At 46.1% G+C, this 17,470-nt stretch overlaps 3 protein-coding genes across 17 annotated transcripts in view; 1 reads left to right on the top strand and 2 right to left on the bottom strand.

Moving 5' to 3' along the window:
* Window positions 1-7,954, bottom strand: part of itsn1 (intersectin 1 (SH3 domain protein)) — a 40,022-nt gene extending 32,068 nt beyond the window's left edge. For all 9 annotated transcript variants that reach the window (XM_035534894.1, XM_035534897.1, XM_035534895.1 and 6 more), the window contains exon 1: window positions 7,867-7,954. The gene's annotated coding sequence lies outside the window, so the exon portion shown is untranslated. The remainder of the gene's footprint in view (window positions 1-7,866) is intronic.
* Window positions 7,955-8,050: 96 nt separating this feature from the next.
* cryzl1 (crystallin, zeta (quinone reductase)-like 1) lies at window positions 8,051-12,728 on the top strand. Of its 5 annotated transcripts, none has more exons than XM_027010152.2 (14): window positions 8,051-8,139; window positions 8,710-8,777; window positions 8,896-8,988; window positions 9,083-9,155; window positions 9,237-9,281; window positions 9,376-9,444; window positions 9,623-9,756; window positions 10,332-10,443; window positions 10,694-10,714; window positions 10,938-11,036; window positions 11,317-11,429; window positions 11,569-11,674; window positions 12,296-12,341; window positions 12,502-12,728. In XM_027010152.2, exons 2-14 carry the CDS (start codon window positions 8,715-8,717, stop codon window positions 12,599-12,601), a joined length of 1,074 nt encoding a protein of 357 aa, XP_026865953.2. In that variant the 5' UTR covers window positions 8,051-8,139; window positions 8,710-8,714; the 3' UTR covers window positions 12,602-12,728. The 5 variants fall into 5 exon arrangements, with proteins under 5 accessions (XP_026865953.2, XP_026865954.2, XP_026865952.2 ...); XM_027010153.2 differs by having other exon boundaries at window positions 8,061-8,139; window positions 8,621-8,777; window positions 8,896-8,973; XM_027010151.2 differs by having other exon boundaries at window positions 8,061-8,139; window positions 8,621-8,777.
* On the bottom strand, window positions 12,581-17,304 carry setd4 (SET domain containing 4). Of its 3 annotated transcripts, XR_003410640.2 has the most exons (11): window positions 17,222-17,304; window positions 17,010-17,105; window positions 16,887-16,924; window positions 16,702-16,790; window positions 16,129-16,558; window positions 15,682-15,856; window positions 15,471-15,552; window positions 14,370-14,450; window positions 14,095-14,218; window positions 13,098-13,856; window positions 12,581-12,949 (listed from the first exon to the last, which is right to left on the bottom strand). XR_003410640.2 is itself a non-coding variant. In XM_027010148.2 (10 exons), the coding sequence occupies exons 1-10, from the start codon at window positions 17,286-17,288 to the stop codon at window positions 13,683-13,685; spliced, it is 1,356 nt and encodes a 451-aa protein (XP_026865949.2). In that variant the 5' UTR covers window positions 17,289-17,304; the 3' UTR covers window positions 12,581-13,682. The 3 variants fall into 3 exon arrangements, 2 of the variants coding, with proteins under 2 accessions (XP_026865949.2, XP_026865950.2); XM_027010148.2 differs by having other exon boundaries at window positions 12,581-13,856; XM_027010149.2 differs by having other exon boundaries at window positions 12,581-13,856; window positions 16,887-16,918.
* Between the last annotated feature and the right edge of the window lie 166 nt (window positions 17,305-17,470).

Genomic DNA, 17,470 nt, shown 5'->3' with positions numbered 1-17,470 from the left:
GAGGGATTCCAGGCTATACACGGTCTCTTCCTGTGGGAGGAAGGACAAGGGGACAATGATGGTGGGAGATATACATGGAGCATGCAGAACACCACATCCCCCCCCCCCCCCCACGCATCCCAGAAATCCCGTGTCAGGCTGTAATTGCCATTTACTGTACAGCTTAGTCCTAATGGGTTGTATGACTTGGTAAAGACCCCATATGCTCTGTGTGTGTGCGGTGTTAAGAGCTATGGGTGCTCTCCCACATTCACCACCAGGGAGGATCCATTTAATCTCCAGTCTTTATCTCTAGTTCAGGGTAATCTCAGAGTGGGGCAAGGACACCGAGTAAGAGAACGAGAGAAAGCGAGAGTGAGAGAGAAGCCAGCAGGAGGGAGAGTCACAGTCTGTTACCAGTTATCTCCCAGGTGTGTAAATGCTGCCAGAAAACACGTGCACCAAAATATTTCAGACAGTGCTAAATCCTCCCATACCGTCCCGTCCTTCAGCCCCAATCCTGTCCGCTCTCTCCCATACAGGGTTCTCTCAACAGCATCGCATCAAAGCAGAGCCTGAAGGAGAATGTAGGCACACACACTCTGCCTAGTACTCTCTCCAGTCATGTCCATATTAGACTATGCTACTTTTGAGAGCCATCATTTGGCTCACCACTGCCAGTACCCATGGGGTTAAACTCCAGAGGGGATGGGGTTGTGGTTGTGGCATAGTGCGCTACTGCACAACACGCGCAACTCCTTCACCGTTTCTCAATCTTTCAACGTTGCCCAACATGCTGCCGCGCCCTTACGGGCTTCCGTCCTGAGTCTTCTGAGAGTAAAGGTCAGGGCCAGGGGCCTGGAGCCCTCTCCAACCAAACCACAGTGGCTCTGCAGCTGCGGCTACAGATCAGCCTGAGCGACATATGAGCAGCACGGACATGTTAAACACATTCCAAAAACAAAACCACAAGACAAAACTGGACGGCTACGTTAGGGAGGTGTTAATAAAGGCAAATCCCGGTGTGTGTGTGTGTGTGTGGTGGTGGGGGTTTGATTCTCAAGATGGAGGTTTCAAGACTGAGGCTGTGAGCTATGCACACTGAAAGCGTTCTGTTCCATAGATTAAAAAGGGGGCTTAGAAGAGTCAAGACACACACACACACACACACACACACACACACACACACACACACACACACACACACACACACACACACCTTCTCCCTCCCACGCACCCACACGGTCAAGCACTCCATCGCCAGTGACACAATCACTGCGTCGGGGCCCGAGTGTGGGCGGGTGAGTGCAAGTTCAGTTGTTCAGCAGATGACCCACTCCCCCCCCGGGCACTTTTCAGATTCTAATGAGGCTTTGGTGGGGACAATACTCACCGAAGGCCCAGGAGAGGGGAACAGCTCTCTGGCCTAGCTCGCCAGCAGCACCGTGGCCCAAAAACAATACGTGTGCGGAACCCTCACCTCTCATGGTTGCAGCTACCAGCTCTAAGGTTGCTCTTTTCTACTGATCTGGGATCAGCTCCTGCATGCCCTAATCTTAATGCCTTTCATTACAAGGGGAATCTTTTAAACTGGTGTCTGATCAGAGGTTAAAGGGAAAGCCTTGTACACAGTGGTGTGGTGCGTTTCTCCTCCCTTGACACGAGGCTGCTTGTGAGGGGGCGGCGACGGGCCCCGTAGAGGGGGGGGTGTGTGTGTCTGGAGATGACGACATCATACACCCGCTCCGCTGCCAATGTCCAAGGCAAGTCACATACTAGGACTCAGAATGCAAAATGTCTCCAAGCCCTATCTGCATAGTCATGAATATTCATGCAGGGGGGGGGGGTTTCCTGGGAATTAAACGGAAAAACAAAACAAAAACATGCCAACGCTATGTGGATATGCAAGTCACAGTGAATGGAAAAACCATTACTGCAATTTCTGATAAACAGATGAGTTTCACACAGTACTTGCACGGCTATAAATAACCCCCCCCAGGGCCAAAAAAAAAAGAGAGAAAAAAAAAGACAGGTCGGCAACAAACGACAGCCTAAGCGGCAGATCAAATGTGCGTCTCAGTTTCACCACTCTCCCACCTTCTGGCTGTCCATGCTGCACCAAACCCAGGTGGTGGCCCTCAGAGAGCTCCTCCCACCACTTCCTTCTTCTGAAAGGACTTTTTGGAATAGGTGTCCAGTCAACAATAGGAGAGTTCCCTCTATGTTTGGGAATGTTAGCCTTTAGAAGACAGCTATACTAGCTACTTGTCACTAGCTACTCTTTGCTTTTTCTGATAATGTCCACAGTCACTGCTGAACATGCTGCTGCCTCCCGACGGTATAGTTTTTAAACTCGGTGACTCAGGCCTTGGTATGGGACCAGTTACAAGGTACTCCATCCACTCCTACCAGCACAATACTATGCCCACAACTCGGTTAACCAACAGGTTATCAAACTAGAAGAACAAGCTAGCTCTGCCCATAACATTCTAACAAAACGGTATTAAGCCTTGCTGTATGCCAACATGCATGTACAGACAACAGAACCATTTGATGGTGGCATGCCATGAATCCAACGAGGTGGCCCACGGCTTGAGCAGAGTTTCTGAACTCAGTTAATAGATTTTTTATGCCATTGCACGAAATCAGTATCGTCAAGTAGCGTATCGTGATAAGGATTCACAGACCATATATATTGTGCAGCCCTACTAGAGACAGCAGGAGGTCGCCTTGTGTATATGCATGAGGGCCTCGAAGCCTTCATGGCAGCTTGGTTAAGCCAGTGTGCGCAATGATTCCTAGCCTACAAGTGCAATCAGAAGAGGTTTTCGTGCATGAAAGCTCAGCCAGTAAGGAACTGCAGGGGGTTAGTGGTGATTACGCTGCAATACTCTGACTGGGGGGGGGGGGGGTCAGGGTTAAAGGAAAGACACCCTTTTTGTTCCTTCCTTGTCCGCTGCTTCAGCGAAGGCAGCAAAGCTTCAAACGCGGGACGTGCTCGATCGTCGGGGAAGCCGAGACGGCATCCTCCGTTTAAGGCCAACGACCCACAGCGGACCATCAGGACGACGCAGGCGTGAAGACCACGACCTTGCGCTCGTCCAGGCCCTTCGTCTTTTCCGCTGGCAGCCCCGCAGAGAGCTGGGTGCAGACAAAAAGGCAGCAGCACTATGCCACCCCCCACCCAGTTACATTAGGAGCTCGATAATGGACTACAGCAGTAACTGTGAAAGACCATCAGCCAGCAGAAGCGCACACAGCCAGACATCTGCTCCAGCCACATCTACCTCCCTTGAGTCACCACGCACACTCCAGGACGACTTCTAGCGCTAGTCTGTCCAACACCCGCCAGTCGACTGAGTGTAACAGTTTTTTTTTTTTAGTCAGTCTGCATTAGCTACAATAACAGGATAAAACAGACAGTACTTACCAAAAAATGCACTGGGGTAACATTTCAATGTGGAATCACAAACAAGTCCATCTATCTACACATCTATCTAAAATATAGATTCTAGTAATACATGTTTATATTCAAGCTGGCATGCTTGCTAAAAAAATTAAATAAAAATCCACTTGACGTGCGCTGAAGGTTAACTGATGAGAGAAGCTGCAATGTGAGGCGGAGCGGCCGGTAAACCAGGCTAACGGTAAGCACGTCTCAGAAGTACGGCGGCATTTCAAACTTTTGAAGGACAACCCCAGCAAGGCTGCACGCGCCAACAAACTCCGCGCGCACGAATTCGAACGCGGCCAACCGCTTTAACGGCCACAGCAAGGCGGCCATCGATAGCGAGCGATGCTGTGAACGGATTTTAAAACATTTCATTTGTTTACTCGTTGTTTTTAATGTTTAAAGTTAAAAAATAATAATAATTAAAAGGCTACAAGAGCCTTGCAGTCGGGAGCACGACTTCGTGTGTCAGTAATTCAAAACAGGCCACAATTCAAATCCTACTTTACATGCAGCTGTATTGAACCTCGTGCCGTTAGTATTCCTGATCGCTAAACGGTCTGTATGGTAAAAAGAAAAGGAGCAGACAGTCAAATATTCACATAGAACAATGAAATCTGACCCGACTGACACGGTTTACCGCCGGGCACGGCGCTAATGACTCTCCTCCTCGTGTCCAACCACACACACGAAGGGGCGAAGAAAAGGAAAAAAAGCAATTAATCTGAGCGCGCTCACGCACGCACAGCTAAAGGTAAAGTATGGATTAATCAGGTGATAAGTGTCCGGCCCTGAGGCAATGGAGAGTGCAACAGGGTATTAATGGAGCACATACACACGCAATAGGAACAAGAACACTCACTACTGGAACCCAAGGTACTCCTCAATGTACTAAAACCCGATGTAATGAACTCATTAAAGTTAAAGGACCGCTCAACAGACATAGCAAGTACGAGATCTCTCAGTAAGTAATCAAACATTTCCATTTGATTTGGTTAATGACAAGTTCTGACTCACCAGTTGTCATTTAGCATTCACAATTTTACACCTTAAGTCATCAAAAACATTTAACATGCTTACAAGTTCTGTAACCTCCATAATATGCACTTGCACAAAAGACCACTCAACCCAACAAGGTGCACGCAAACACACACACACACAAAAACATTACCCTGCCAGTGTGTGTTTCTTTCAGAGAGGTGCAGGAGAAGGCACCTGAAGAGATTGGCTGAGAAGTTGTCTCAGCCGTCACCTTCAGCACTGACACCATGAAACACATTCATAATCTGCACCACAGCAAGCGTGCTGTACCACAGAGTCATTTAACACTGGAGCACTGCTAATGGGATACCAGGGACACCAGCTGCTGGGCATGCGCACCCCCCCACATACCCACATGAATTACTAAAACCGGGGTATATGATAAGTACCATGAAGTCATACACAACAGCTCACTTTAACAGCCAACCAACACAGTAACTGACACACACACACACACAAACACTTGACCAAGGGCCTGAACTCTGAGTCACCACCACATTCGGCAGATGTTCAGCTACTCAATGGCCCATTGAGGAATACTTCAGACTGGGAGGACCATCCAATGGGAACGAGTCTTACACCCCCCCCCCCCCCACAAATCAAAGCGCCTGGACTCAAGGCTCAAGTTAGGAGAGTTTAAATCACAGCTTTTGTGTTCTAGGTACTCCACATTTACCAGCCTCCCTTCACTGAGGAGTCGGATGAGAAGACAAACTGGCCAGTCAGTCACATTAACCGCTCTGTAAAATACCAGTGTTTATGAAAGCCAGGGTTCGGGGTCAAGGGCCAGATTCGGATATCCCTGGCTCAAGTTATAAGGCTGCGAGCACTCCAGTTTGGTGAAATAACCTCCCCCCTGATCAGGAAAGTCCTGAAGAGGTAGCACAGGATCAATACAACTTGCCATTCACAGGCACCATATCATCTTACGCTCATAAGCCCTCCAAAAGCAATGCAGGACCCCTGACTGATCTGAGACCTGCTCTGTCAACTCCCCTCACTGTGTTCAGTAACTGATATCAGGAAAGATGATGAGCATAGACCTACACGTAAAGCTTGTGCATGTAGACAAGACCGCCACAAGCTTCCTCTGGCCTTGTCCTTATGCCTTTCTCTTCACAGGCTCCTGTCCCTTCCTTAAGCACGATAAGCTGATCCCAGGTCAGCTCAGAGAGTACAGGCGCATAAATGGGAAGTAAGCTGAGTGTGACCGCTTCTTTAGGAAGGCCTGAATCTGCTTCTGCAGAATGTTCCTGCAAGGTTACTGTCACTGCTGTGGGACCACAGCCACACATGTACATGCGCACGCACATGCACACATTGAGAATTTCAGGCTGCGTTGCAGACAGACTGAAAATCATGAGAGAGGGGGCAAGCACTGAATTATTGAATCTAACAATTCATTAAACTGTAGTCAAACTACAGTGAGGCTTCACTTATTCATGCAGCAAGGCTCCTGAATATAGCAACCCCCCCGCCCCCCCGCCATGCACGTTATTCCTGCCGCTGCACTCAGTCTCGAAACAGCAGCTGTACACGTGGAGAGACAGGTGAGCAGGATTGGTTAATTGTTTTTTTTCTCCTTCAAAAAGGCTTGTGCTACCCTATTGACTGATGTGTTGAGAACAAAAACAACCAAAAAAAAAAAAAAAGACCCAGTCTCTAGCATAGGAAAGGAAGAAAAGTCTACTCTATGTGACCCCACCCACACAGCTGGCTCTACCATATAGAGATGCATACATGCATCATATCAGTTCACACCTCCGCCTGGCCCTCACATGCTGGCCAGATGAGAAAGGAGAAGTCAAGAATCACATCCTGAAGCAAATGGGACTATCCGGCCGTAGCAGGCAGATGTATTAGGATAGTGCAGCTTAAGTCCTGCTGACTGCCTCTCCGCTGAAATAATAAGTCCCGCATGCACTGTCTCAAAGCCAGAGGCCTTAGAGGGAAGGATTGCTGCACCCAGCACAACTGAGGAGAATGCAGATAGCAGAGGTGGACAAAGGCCAAGCAACGCACGCACAGCAGGTCTGTCATTTATCCCACCAAGATAGACCTGCTTTATCTGGTCCTCCAGACTAAACCTCAAATGAATAATACCAAAGATAGGCTGAGAGCTGAGAATGAGAGAGAAATGCGAGGGGGGGGGGTTGTGATAATGACCCTCAACATCCACGCTGAGGTCCTCCCCTGGGCTATGCCTGTAGATGGGAGAGACTTCCAAAAGACCGGCTGCCTCCAACAAGGCGCTGTAATCCAATTAAAAGCAGCATCAGCAATTTACCAGATCTACTTGCATTCATGCGGTTGTGCGAGGGAGGGAGGAAACACTTAGGGTGGGCATCAAAATGGTATTTTGCGGGGGTTTTTGGGGTTTTTTTTTTAACCGACCACAGCCTTAACCTTTAAAGTGTGTTAAGAGGGGGGTTGGTGTCGATGTGTTGTCTGAGCTGAGCAGTCTGTGCATGCCGTTCGATTTATGGAAACGGGGGTCAAAATGGGCTTAGGTCATGATCGATCACCTTTACGCACAAACCAGTAGGCCTGTCTAAACATTTCATTCAATAAGACAGACAGGGTAGAGCTGGAGTGAGCTGCAGTGGTTTATCAGTCTGTCCTAATCAGCGGATAATAATGTGTGGCTTGGACTTCTTCAGGATACCATGGGCGTATACTGGGTTTAAGATAGCTGTCTTAAACCCGGGGGCTAGTTGGATGACCGAGCAACGGTTCCTGGTTGCCTTTCTCACTAGTCAAAAAGAGAGAAAGATTCCGTATACGTTCATGAAATTGTCTAACGTTAGCGGCGGCAACCCTGATGAAAAACGTTAATACTCATCTAGCGGTGAACAGGGATGGGATAGCTGAGTTAGCTCGCGTTCTACAGCCGACGGTACTTGCCTAATGTCTACTATCTTAGCCCAAACATATTTAGCCAACGAGTTCACATTAATATTTAGCTGCAAACTGACCCATAGGTAAAACCGACGAGGAAAATATCCGATATGTGTATAACTGATCCTGTTAGCAGGCTTAGTAGCTAACGTTAGTGAATCTATGCTAGCTAGCTATCAAAGCTCGGATCACAGTTCACAGATGAAAAGGTTTGGCTAACTTGAACTAGCGCCCACATGCATAGCTGCTATGCTATTTCTTCATCATAACTTTTGCATAATACGTTACTTTTTATTCGGAACGAAGCAGCGGTTGCATAACTAGCTTCGCCTCGAGTGACTGACTTGCAAAGGCTAGCTCCAGTGGCAAGTAGCTAGCCCCGCTGATGCTAGCCTCTCACGAACACTACGAGCAGATTTTTCTCCGAGCGACGGCAGGGCGCTTGTCAAAAAGGACAATCGGCCTGAAAGAACAGCAAGGGCACACATTCCTCTTACCTCATCGTTCGTTTTCCATATTTGAACAGCTGTCGGTAGGAGGAAAAAACCCAGAAGATCACTCAATCAACGGGAGGAATCCTTTTAATTGATGGAATATTTTTCCAGCCTTATTTTTTCTGCTCCCCACTCTCCCTCACACCCGCCGCGTTGCTACGCAAGTTGGAATTTCAAAATAACGCGAGACGGAGTGACGTCATTATTTTTACCTGCATCACCAGAGGCACGACAGGCGGAGATCACCCTGGAAAAACAAAATAAAACATAGCATAGGTAGCTATCTCGCTAGCTAGCAAAAAGTACTGATGTGATTTATCTATAGCATACAACTTATACAAAAACAATTCAGGCAAACCAGATAGGTTAATTAATTTTACACAGAGATAGGGGTCTCTATTAGCAAGCTAGCTAACTAGCGTTACAGGTCGGTAGCAAGCTAACTAGCTAGCGTGGCTATATGAAATTGGACTGTGACAGTTCGTCTGTCATATGGTCTATCCGAATCTAAAAGGTCTAGCTAAATTTAGTCGTGCATGAATTATGCATGTCAGTTTGCACACTTGTGATAACGTTTGCATATCTGTGGTTAGCTAGCTTAGTAGGTTCCCACAACGGTCCGGATCACCCAATACGCTTTACATTGTTTTGTTCTAGCGTGATTTGTTTGATTCAGCTCATCAATTCATGCTAGTTATCTTGTGTAACTTCACGAGTTGAGTCAGCAAAATAAACAACAATCGTTTTCAAAACATAGGAGAGCGGAGCCTGGGATTGGAGAGAGATGGATTTGGGTAAATTCCAACTCACGTTTACTTGATTATTCGCTGTACTTTTGTTCGAAAGCCAACATGAAAGGACTCTACTGCAAGCTCGGCGAAGCTGGGAAGGTGAATTTTATTATCCAGGAGACGGTGAGTTAATAAGTACTAATATCCCTTAAAGCGTGGACGCAGTTCACACGAGTACAAACCATCTAGTCCCCTGTTGAATAAGCGTACTGTCTCCCTTTTCTCATTTCGTTATCAACAGAATGTACCAACGTCTATTGGAGATCATCAGGTCAAAGTTCAAGTAAAAGGCTGTGCACTCAGTCCGGTCTCCATAAAGGTGATCGTTCGCTCGGTTAGCTGCTCGTGTGCTTCTCTGCCCCAGATTCCAGTGTTGGTGCAGAAGCGAGCCAGTCACGTTTACACAGACTTCTGTCTCCGTTTCTCAGCTGTGCAGTGATCTGAAGTTGCAGAGGGAACACATCCCCGTCGGAAGAGAGATAGCAGGAATCGTCCTCCAAGGTCTCATCTTCAGCCTAGCTGTAGTGCTTTTTCATTTAGCGACATGCGAGTTCTGACAGTTGCTTCTGTCCTTCTTTTCAGTTGGGCCCAAAGTGAGCTTTTTCCAGGCTGATGACGAGGTTGTGGGTAAGAGATGTATGATCGGCTAGTCCATTTTGTGTTCTCTCTCTTGCTCTCTCTGGGGCATGAGATTCTAAACTCTATTTGTGTGTATTTGCAGGAATCCTCCCCCTTGATGCCGAGGTGTCTGGTCTCTGTGACGTTGTCCTTATGGATGAATATAGTTTAGGTAATTTCCATAGCAGGCTTCTCACTCACTCTCTTTCTTTTTTTAAAATTAGCAATATTTATGTTATACTGTTAGAAGTACTGCAGCATGCTTTTTGTTTGAATGCCCAAGAATGGTGTGATGGCATATGCCTAGTGTTTCTATTTATCAGCACTGTGTGTGTGTGTGTGAATGACAGTTCAGAAGCCTGAGAAGGTGAGCTGGTTTGAAGCTGCTGCAGCCATCAAGGATGGCCTCAGGGCCTACACGGCTCTCCACACTCTAGCCCGGATGGCTGTGGGGCATACACTGCTTGTGTTGGATGGGGCCAGTGTAGGTAACCCTGTTGACACCTCTGATTGTGTTAATTGTATTACTACAGCTGCTTTAACTGTTATTATGAGTGTATTATTCTCTGATACTGTTCTGTTCAAAATTAGGACAGTTTAAGAATAATCAGGATCAGTTAGGCTGCGTTGTTGTTGTTTACATGAGGGGAAAGACTTACCCTAACTCTGCATATGTTGTATGCTGAATCATTACCACACTGTAGGTGTTTGTTTTAAACATGTATTTCTGTGCACCTAATTACACTAATTAGGTTGCCTTCTTTGTTAACATGGAGAGTGCCATAGTGGACACTGCATGGCACATTGAGGGCTGGGATTACAGACTAGTAGCAGGCGTTAAAGCAAACAAGTGTTAACGTCAGACTTTCAAGCGTCAATATATGCACAGCCAGCATTTATTTAAGATATCACATACAGACAAGAGATATACCCACACTCGTGCTCAGCGCTTTAACAGAAACTCTGTCAGGCACATTCAAGCAGTTATTTGAACATAATCGACTGCTGCCTGCCCGTTGCACGCCAGTGTTTATTGGACTTTCCCTTTGGTATATGCAGCCGTTCGGGATGCTGGCCATCCAGCTAGCCCACTACCACGGAGTAAAAGTGCTGGCTACCGCCACGTCCCCCGAAGACCAGGCGTTCCTGGAACAGCTGCGACCGAGTGTGGGTAAGAGAGCAGGCCCGAGCGCTTCCACGTGCTCTCGGCTCAGGGTTCTTCCTGCTGTCCAGGGCATGGTGTTCTTGCACTTTCGATTCTCTGATAGCGGGACTCCTTACGAGGTAGCACTCGGTCGTCTCGCGGCCAGCACTGGCTTCCTACTTTTTTCTCTCACTTCCTCATTGCTCCTGGTCTTTTTTTCCACCCAATGTGTTTCTGTCCTTCCTTCCGCTCTCCGATTCCTGGCACCTCCATAAAGGTGTGCTGGAGTCACTCGTAGGTGAGTCTGTTATTCTATAAGACTCTTTTATCAAGCCATAATCATTTTAGCAGATAGCAAAAAGCTATAGTCAGCCTTTTGGTTTTTTTTAACAACGTATGTAGCTCAAAAATGTTAAGTACTGCCTTGTCTATTATGGAGCTGCCCTGTGAAGGTTGGTGTGGATTACTTAAAAGCTAGAAAATGGGTAGCTTTATCTGAAACATGCTGTTTTTTTCTGCAGTCCGGGTGATTGGCGTTTGGGACTCAAAGGTGGACCTAGTGGACTCGTGTCTTGAAGAGACCGGAGGACTCGGGGTGGACATAGTCATTGATGCAGGAGGTACACACGTTATTTTGACGAAAGTTGCAGTGTCCTTAATATGTATACTGCAGAACCACACTTTAAGACAGCGCAAACATTTACCCTGGTCCAGTCCATATATTTTGTCCTTTTTCCCCATGAGGTAAGAGACAGAATCCAGATCATCTGAGTCGTGTGTGTTAGGGATGGAATATATCAAAACCGCGGACCAGTTGTGGTTTATATTAAAGACTAACATTTAGCTACGCCCACTCTATCTGTAATTTGCATTCCTCTCCAACCATTCTCCTACAACCAGTACGACTTAATGAAGAAGAACCTGAGGTGAAGAAACATCTCCCACACAAACACGACATTATAACCCTTCTTGGTGTCGGCAGCCACTGGGTCACCACAGAAGACAACTTGCAGGTGAACAAATACCTCTAAACCTAATTAAAAACAAGCAAACCCTCCACATCATATGTACGAGTTGGCTTAAACTGAACTCGTGTCCTGCTCAGCCTCTGTTGCATCGTGACGTGTTTTCCTACGGTTGGCCCCTTTCCAGCTGGATCCTCCGGACAGTCATGTTCTCTTCCTGAAGGCAGCCTCCGTCTCCTTCCTGAACGAAGAGGTGTGGGAGTTGTCCAGGTCCAGGCAGGGCAGATACCTCCGTATCCTTCCACAGCCTTTTTGGGCCGTTGCTTACAATCGTTATAAAAGTGCCAACTGCCTCTCTGCTAGCTATCAGCTCTCCAGCAAGGCTTCGTTTACAATTTACGGCAATTAGCAGATGCTCTTATCCGGAGCGACTCCCAAAATTGCTTTGTCATTTACTCATGGAATACATCCTAGCCCGTAGAGTAGGTTGGAATCCAATATACCAATGAACTAGAATGCTGTTGAAATACAGGGATCATTGCTGATGCCTAGAATTGCAAAACACATAAGCTCTATCTGAGACAAGGATAAGTGCAATAGGCAATAAGTACTAGTTTGTTAGTCAACAAAGGAGCAAGATGACCCAGAGGGTATCCTACATTCCATCACTAAATTCTCAGTCTTTTCTTTATTAGAAACAATACAATTCTTAGTTCCAATACAGCAAAGTAAATTCTAGCTCAGTCCTTTTTTGGGCCATAGACCCTTATGTTGTACATATGGCTGGACTGCGATAACTGGCTGTCTTTGAAGCCTGAGGAGGTTTCCTCTCTGTCCCAAGGCTTCTGGGACAGCCTCTTAAACGTGCTGTCCCATCAGCTAAACTGGGTTAGAAGCCTTCAGCGTTCTCTCAGACATAATGAAGGATGTAGTGGAGAAGCTATCGACAGGGACATTCAGGTAAGATACGGAGTAAGACAGTGAACACATATGTAGCCTCGTGACAGAGAAGTGGCTATAAAACATGTAAAAATTATGCACATGTATGCAAAGGTAAAAACACTGGGTGAAACTGTTTGCTATGTGCATGGTGTGAAGTCTGACTTTTTTTTTTGGATAGGCCACTGTTGGAAAATCCCGTGCCTTTGTACGAAGCCACCGTTTCCATGGAGATGGTACAGAGAAGACAAGTCAGAAAACGGGTGGTGGTGAAGCTTTAAAGGTTTTGGAACTAGAAATTCTGTTTCATTGTAAAATGAGTAGTGACAAGTATGCCAACTTTTTTAAAGCAACATGTTCGCATGCACATTTGTTACACTAAATGAATTAAAAAAAAATTTTCTCGTTCTTCCTTATGGGCAACGCAGTCATTCTTTCCAAACAATTTTCTATTAAAAAAAAAAAATGTATAGTGGTCAGTGTTAACAGTTTCGTTTTGATTTTAGTATCGATCAAGGTATAAAGAAAAAGTACAAGAGATCAAGTAGTTTGGTGCCAATTCATTTCCATGTAATGTTCCCTCAGATACCTTGTTCAGTAGAAAAGCCGCAGCCTGGTAGGACATGGTACTGTGAGTCAAGGCAAAAATAAATGAACAACAAACTGTTAGATTCTTTTTTATAAAACTTGGGAAAACCGATGCATTATATTAAACATTTCAAGATGATGACATGACCCTCATACATGTAACAAACTGAGAACAAATACTTGTCTCACCAGGTTGATCTGTTCATAACACTGCTGTCAGGATCACGTTTCTTCACATGTAAAATGTATTTGTAGAACCAGTGGGTCTGTCTCCTAAATTATGGAAGGCTCCTTGTGGAAGCTACCCTAAAGCCTGCAACTGATCTAAGAACAGTTGTTACACCCCCCTGTCTCCAACTGCTGTCTCCTCTCCCCTAGTTTGAGTGCTTTCTCTGCTGTGAAGTGCCATCTCCAACAGCTCTCCTGTATTTCACATGAACGCATAAACCTTGTGCTTACTCGCACGCCCAGTGCTGAACTGTAAGAGAGCCTTTCTTGTCTTTATACGCCCTCGTTCTCCGAGTCTTCCCTCTTACAGAGGAAGACTCCGCACTAGCATGCCGATGTTGAGCGGAGGGCTCAGTTGTTTCCCGTTCCTGTCGTGAAGTTTGTAAACCCAGTGGAGCTTGGGCCAGCTCGGGCTCCCAGCCTCTGAGTGACCGGGGACGGGCCCATTGTGCATGCCAAGAAACATCTCTCTGCCTTTGCTCAGATTTGGCCAAAGTCCCGCATCTCTTGGCATATCCAGCGTAGTGTCAGTATTCTTTGGCTCCTTTAGCGTCCCGTGTTCTGAAAGCCGTCCTGTTGCCATGACGGTGGCTGAGGCAGTAGGTTTCTGAGAACGTCTCTGGCACGTTCGAGAATCTCTTGCTCCTCTCGTCTCAGACTCTCGACCACAACAAGCTGTTCCATTCGAGCCTGGTCAGCAGAGTCTGTGAGCTCAGCTAACTAGGAAATAACCAAAACATAAGGATTACAGAATTATAAATACCAGCATGCTGCAGTGAAATGTTCCAGAAACATTAACCAACAAATGAACTAGAACTTGGCTAATAACTTGTATGGGTAATGTTTTTTAGTGGGGTGAGAAAACTGAATGAATAGTTCATCAAAATATATAAAAAACAGTGCTAGCTATGAACAGATGGCATCAACACCATTTATGTGAACGAATCATGCTCATCACCTTCTTCAGTGCATCGGTGGCGTCATCGCTGAGACGCTGCCAGAGCGTTTGGGCTTTGTGAACACACCACTCCTCCCTATCCTGGCTTACTGCTGCCCCTAAGAGGACGCTCTTCCAGCTGGCACTTGAAAGGACATCGACAGCATCTCGTCACGTGAGCAGCGAGGCCCGAGTCACCATTTCCACCAATGATGACAAGTAAGCTTGCGACAGCAACTCTAAGTCACTGGTGTGAGTCACGTGGACAGTGTGCTTTCATTGTTGATTTTTCTTACTGTTGTTCCGGCCTCAGTGACAGTAATCTGAGTGCCGTCATCAGCCGCCACGATGGCCCATCTGCTCCAAAGGTCAGGTCACTGCGTGAGAAAGATCAGACACAAAACACTTAAACTTGCCTCTTACAGCAGGCCCTCTCGTAAACCTCCCCCTGTAGAACACCATCAGCTTTAAACTCTGGATCTGCATCGAGTCTCCCAGCCGGTAGACTTTGTGAATTTTCTTTTGGCTAGACCTGTCCCAAGTCAACTAGTAGTGCAATTGTTCTGAAATGTATATGTCTAGGAACAACAACAACTCCATCATGAAGCAAAATGACGCTGCCAAGTGCTGAATCATGGGCATGAAAATCACAAAACCTCATATTCTCCGTTGCCTCAAACCTGCCTATGAAACAGGTTTTCAGATTAGTATGCACAATGCCAATGCCAACACACCACCACTGGACTTGGGAGGAGTGGAAATGTGTTGTCTGGTTTGACAAATCGCACTTTGGTACTTGATGGGCTACATCTGAATTTGGCAAATGGCAGGAGAACACTCCCTGCTAGGAAGCATAACAGCAACAGTTTGGTAGAGGAGGGATAATGGTGTCTGGCTATTTTTCAGGGTTTGAGCTAGGCCCCTTAGTTCTAGTGAAGGGTAATGTTAATGCTACAGCATGCAAAAACATCATAGACAGTTTGAAAAGACAGTTTCCTGTTCCAGCATGACAGTGCCTCTGTGCAAAGAAAAGTCTACAGAGACATGGTCTGAAATGTTTCCTGTGGAGGATCTCGTGTGGCTTGCACTGAGCCATGAACTCAACACCAATAAACACCTTTGGGATGAACTAGAAGATCGATTTTTAAATTAGGCCTTCTCACAAATAGGTTTTAGACTGAATGGACACCGAATTGGCACATTTAGATTGAATGTCTATTCTCATAGACACTCTTCAAACTTGTAAAAAAAAAAATTTTAAAAACCCCTCCATATTACTTCTCATAGGTTTGGTGTGGCATGGCCAACAAACTCGTGATGGTCAAGTGTCCACATCCTTTTGGCCATATAACGTGTAATGACCTGTGACAATGATGTGTCCAGTCTATTAAACTAACCTTAAAAAGCCATTTTCCTCCAGAAAAAGCAGCTTCTGTTGTAGCTGTTTGTCTCCTTTGTGGAGACACAACATCAGAGCACCTGAAAGGAACCATGGAAGAAGATGCAGACATCACAAACTATGCCATCAGCAGACACATTCCACTGTCATTCATCTCATGTCAAAAGTTACAGTGGCACATAAAAATTAGATATATATGACAATCTCACCTACGTCAACATAGACCACACGGTGTAGGTTGCCAGGTGCAACAAAGCCATATTCCAGAAGGAGTCGCTGGTTGTCATGGGGACCGTAGCAGATGAAAGCCTGCTGGAATCTTCTGCAGCCTTGTATACTTCTGATCTCATAGCATCGAGATACCTTATTGAAGCCTGCTTCTACCTAACAAGAACAGGTGATATATATTTTATATTCAAATGGAACTACCATTTTAAACGTTTTAGTTATTGTTCCAATTGTATATTAGCTATGTGTTTTAAATAATCTGATAACACCTGAATCATTCATATCTGATACGTATCCAAAACCACATGAAGTCTTTTGGTCATTCCTGCCCTGGATGACAACACTATGTCCAGTTTAGTGATCTCTTTGCTCTACTAACAGTCTAAGTGCTTCTCCTCAAGTGGACTGACACAGAACATCCCTTTCACCTGCACATTAGGAGAGTGGTTCAGAAGGTCCAAATATGGCGCCAGCGCATAGTCGTTCCCCTCTCTTGAAAGGCAGTCGCTCTGGGCGTGCTCCATATACACGGTACGTGTATTCACGCTGCACCATGCCCACCGAAAGGCATCGTAGGTAAACAAGTCCTCCACAGGCAGCGAGAAGAGAGGCTGGAGTGACGAGAAGAACGGCCGCGAGTAGAGGTAAAGCTCCCGAACCCGCTCCTTTTGCCCCGACGCCTTTTTGCGGATTCCCCAGGGCAGGAGGTCCAGGATGTCATCTGAGAAGTAGGCTGGACACGTATAAGACGTAGGGAGGACTTTAATATAAGGGCTCCATGCAGATGCAGCTGCATGGTGTCTCTCAGCGATAAGGAAGGAACACAAAGCCTGTAGAGGAGATACTGGGGGCTTCCATCTGTGGTGGCAGACAATGCGTTAGAGACCAGTAATAACTTACCATTTTCAGTTAATACTTAAGTTAATACTTAACGTTGCCCTGGTTTAATATTTTTCATTGACTGGAAATTAAGTGAACTGGCTATCTGGCATTTTTGTTACCTTTTTATATATTCCCCCATGTAGCTTTTCAAAACTGTACTTGTAGTCAACAAGCACGTCTCGGGTAAGGAAATAAGTATATTGCCGGCCTATAACAGAAACAAACAGCAAATTAACGTTTCACTTAGCATTTTGTGTGTGTGTGTGTGTGTGTGTGTGTGTGTTGGTGCGGACTGGCGCGTCACCTTAATTGGTCGTGTAGCCATTAGACCCCTTCCTGTATCTTGACAGAAGACACGTACACGTTCACAACTAATATTTGAAAACTGATTACACAATTCAAAAGGAAAGGCGAGTCGACTTGCTACCTGTGAAGCTGGCTGGAATTAGAGATCGAGAGTTGAAGCCTCTCTCTTTAAGCCATCTTCTCAAATTCACAAAATGATCTTCGTGCGACAATGTAGCTATAGGGACACAAACCCAAAACAGGGGCACCAGTCCGTCAGCGCGAGGTAACCAGTGCACCGACACCACCTTGGTGTTGCTATTATTGTGAGAACACTAAAAAGCTACATGATACCGTTTTGAGCAACTTCTCGCTCTTTCCTTCTTTTTTCCCTTGCTCTTCTTCCACTGCTGTTCTTCATGTCCTTACGTGGCACTTCTTGCAGACACGGGAGAACAGCTAACCCAGATAGCTATCTTGTTAGCGTTAACTTAGTTGTGAGTGACTAAGGGTAACTGCATGTTTTGATAACTCACGCTAATACCTCATGTTCACGTAACTAGCAGAGCCTTAAACTGTTTTGAACGTTCACGGGTTGCAGCC

Source organism: Electrophorus electricus, chromosome 16, assembly GCF_013358815.1.
Source record: "Electrophorus electricus isolate fEleEle1 chromosome 16, fEleEle1.pri, whole genome shotgun sequence".
NCBI classification, from domain to species: Eukaryota; Metazoa; Chordata; class Actinopteri; order Gymnotiformes; family Gymnotidae; genus Electrophorus; species Electrophorus electricus.
This window is presented reverse-complemented; position numbering and strand designations above follow the sequence as displayed.

What these genes read in the sequence shown, in the direction of transcription:
- cryzl1 (XM_027010152.2), top strand. Translation starts at nt 8,715, where the DNA reads ATGAAAGGACTCTACTGCAAGCTCGGCGAAGCTGGGAAGGTGAATTTT. An exon ending in TAAAGGTGATCGTTCGCTCG is followed by an intron (nt 8,989 to 9,082) that starts GTTAGCTGCTCG and finishes TCCGTTTCTCAG; the next exon opens with CTGTGCAGTGATCTGAAGTT. An exon ending in TATGGATGAATATAGTTTAG is followed by an intron (nt 9,445 to 9,622) that starts GTAATTTCCATA and finishes TGTGAATGACAG; the next exon opens with TTCAGAAGCCTGAGAAGGTG.
- setd4 (XM_027010148.2), bottom strand. Translation starts at nt 17,288, where the DNA reads ATGAAGAACAGCAGTGGAAGAAGAGCAAGGGAAAAAAGAAGGAAAGAG. An exon ending in ACCACTCTCCTAATGTGCAG is followed by an intron (nt 15,857 to 16,128) that starts GTGAAAGGGATG and finishes TGTTCTTGTTAG; the next exon opens with GTAGAAGCAGGCTTCAATAA. An exon ending in TCACTGAGGCCGGAACAACA is followed by an intron (nt 14,219 to 14,369) that starts GTAAGAAAAATC and finishes TGTCCTTTCAAG; the next exon opens with TGCCAGCTGGAAGAGCGTCC.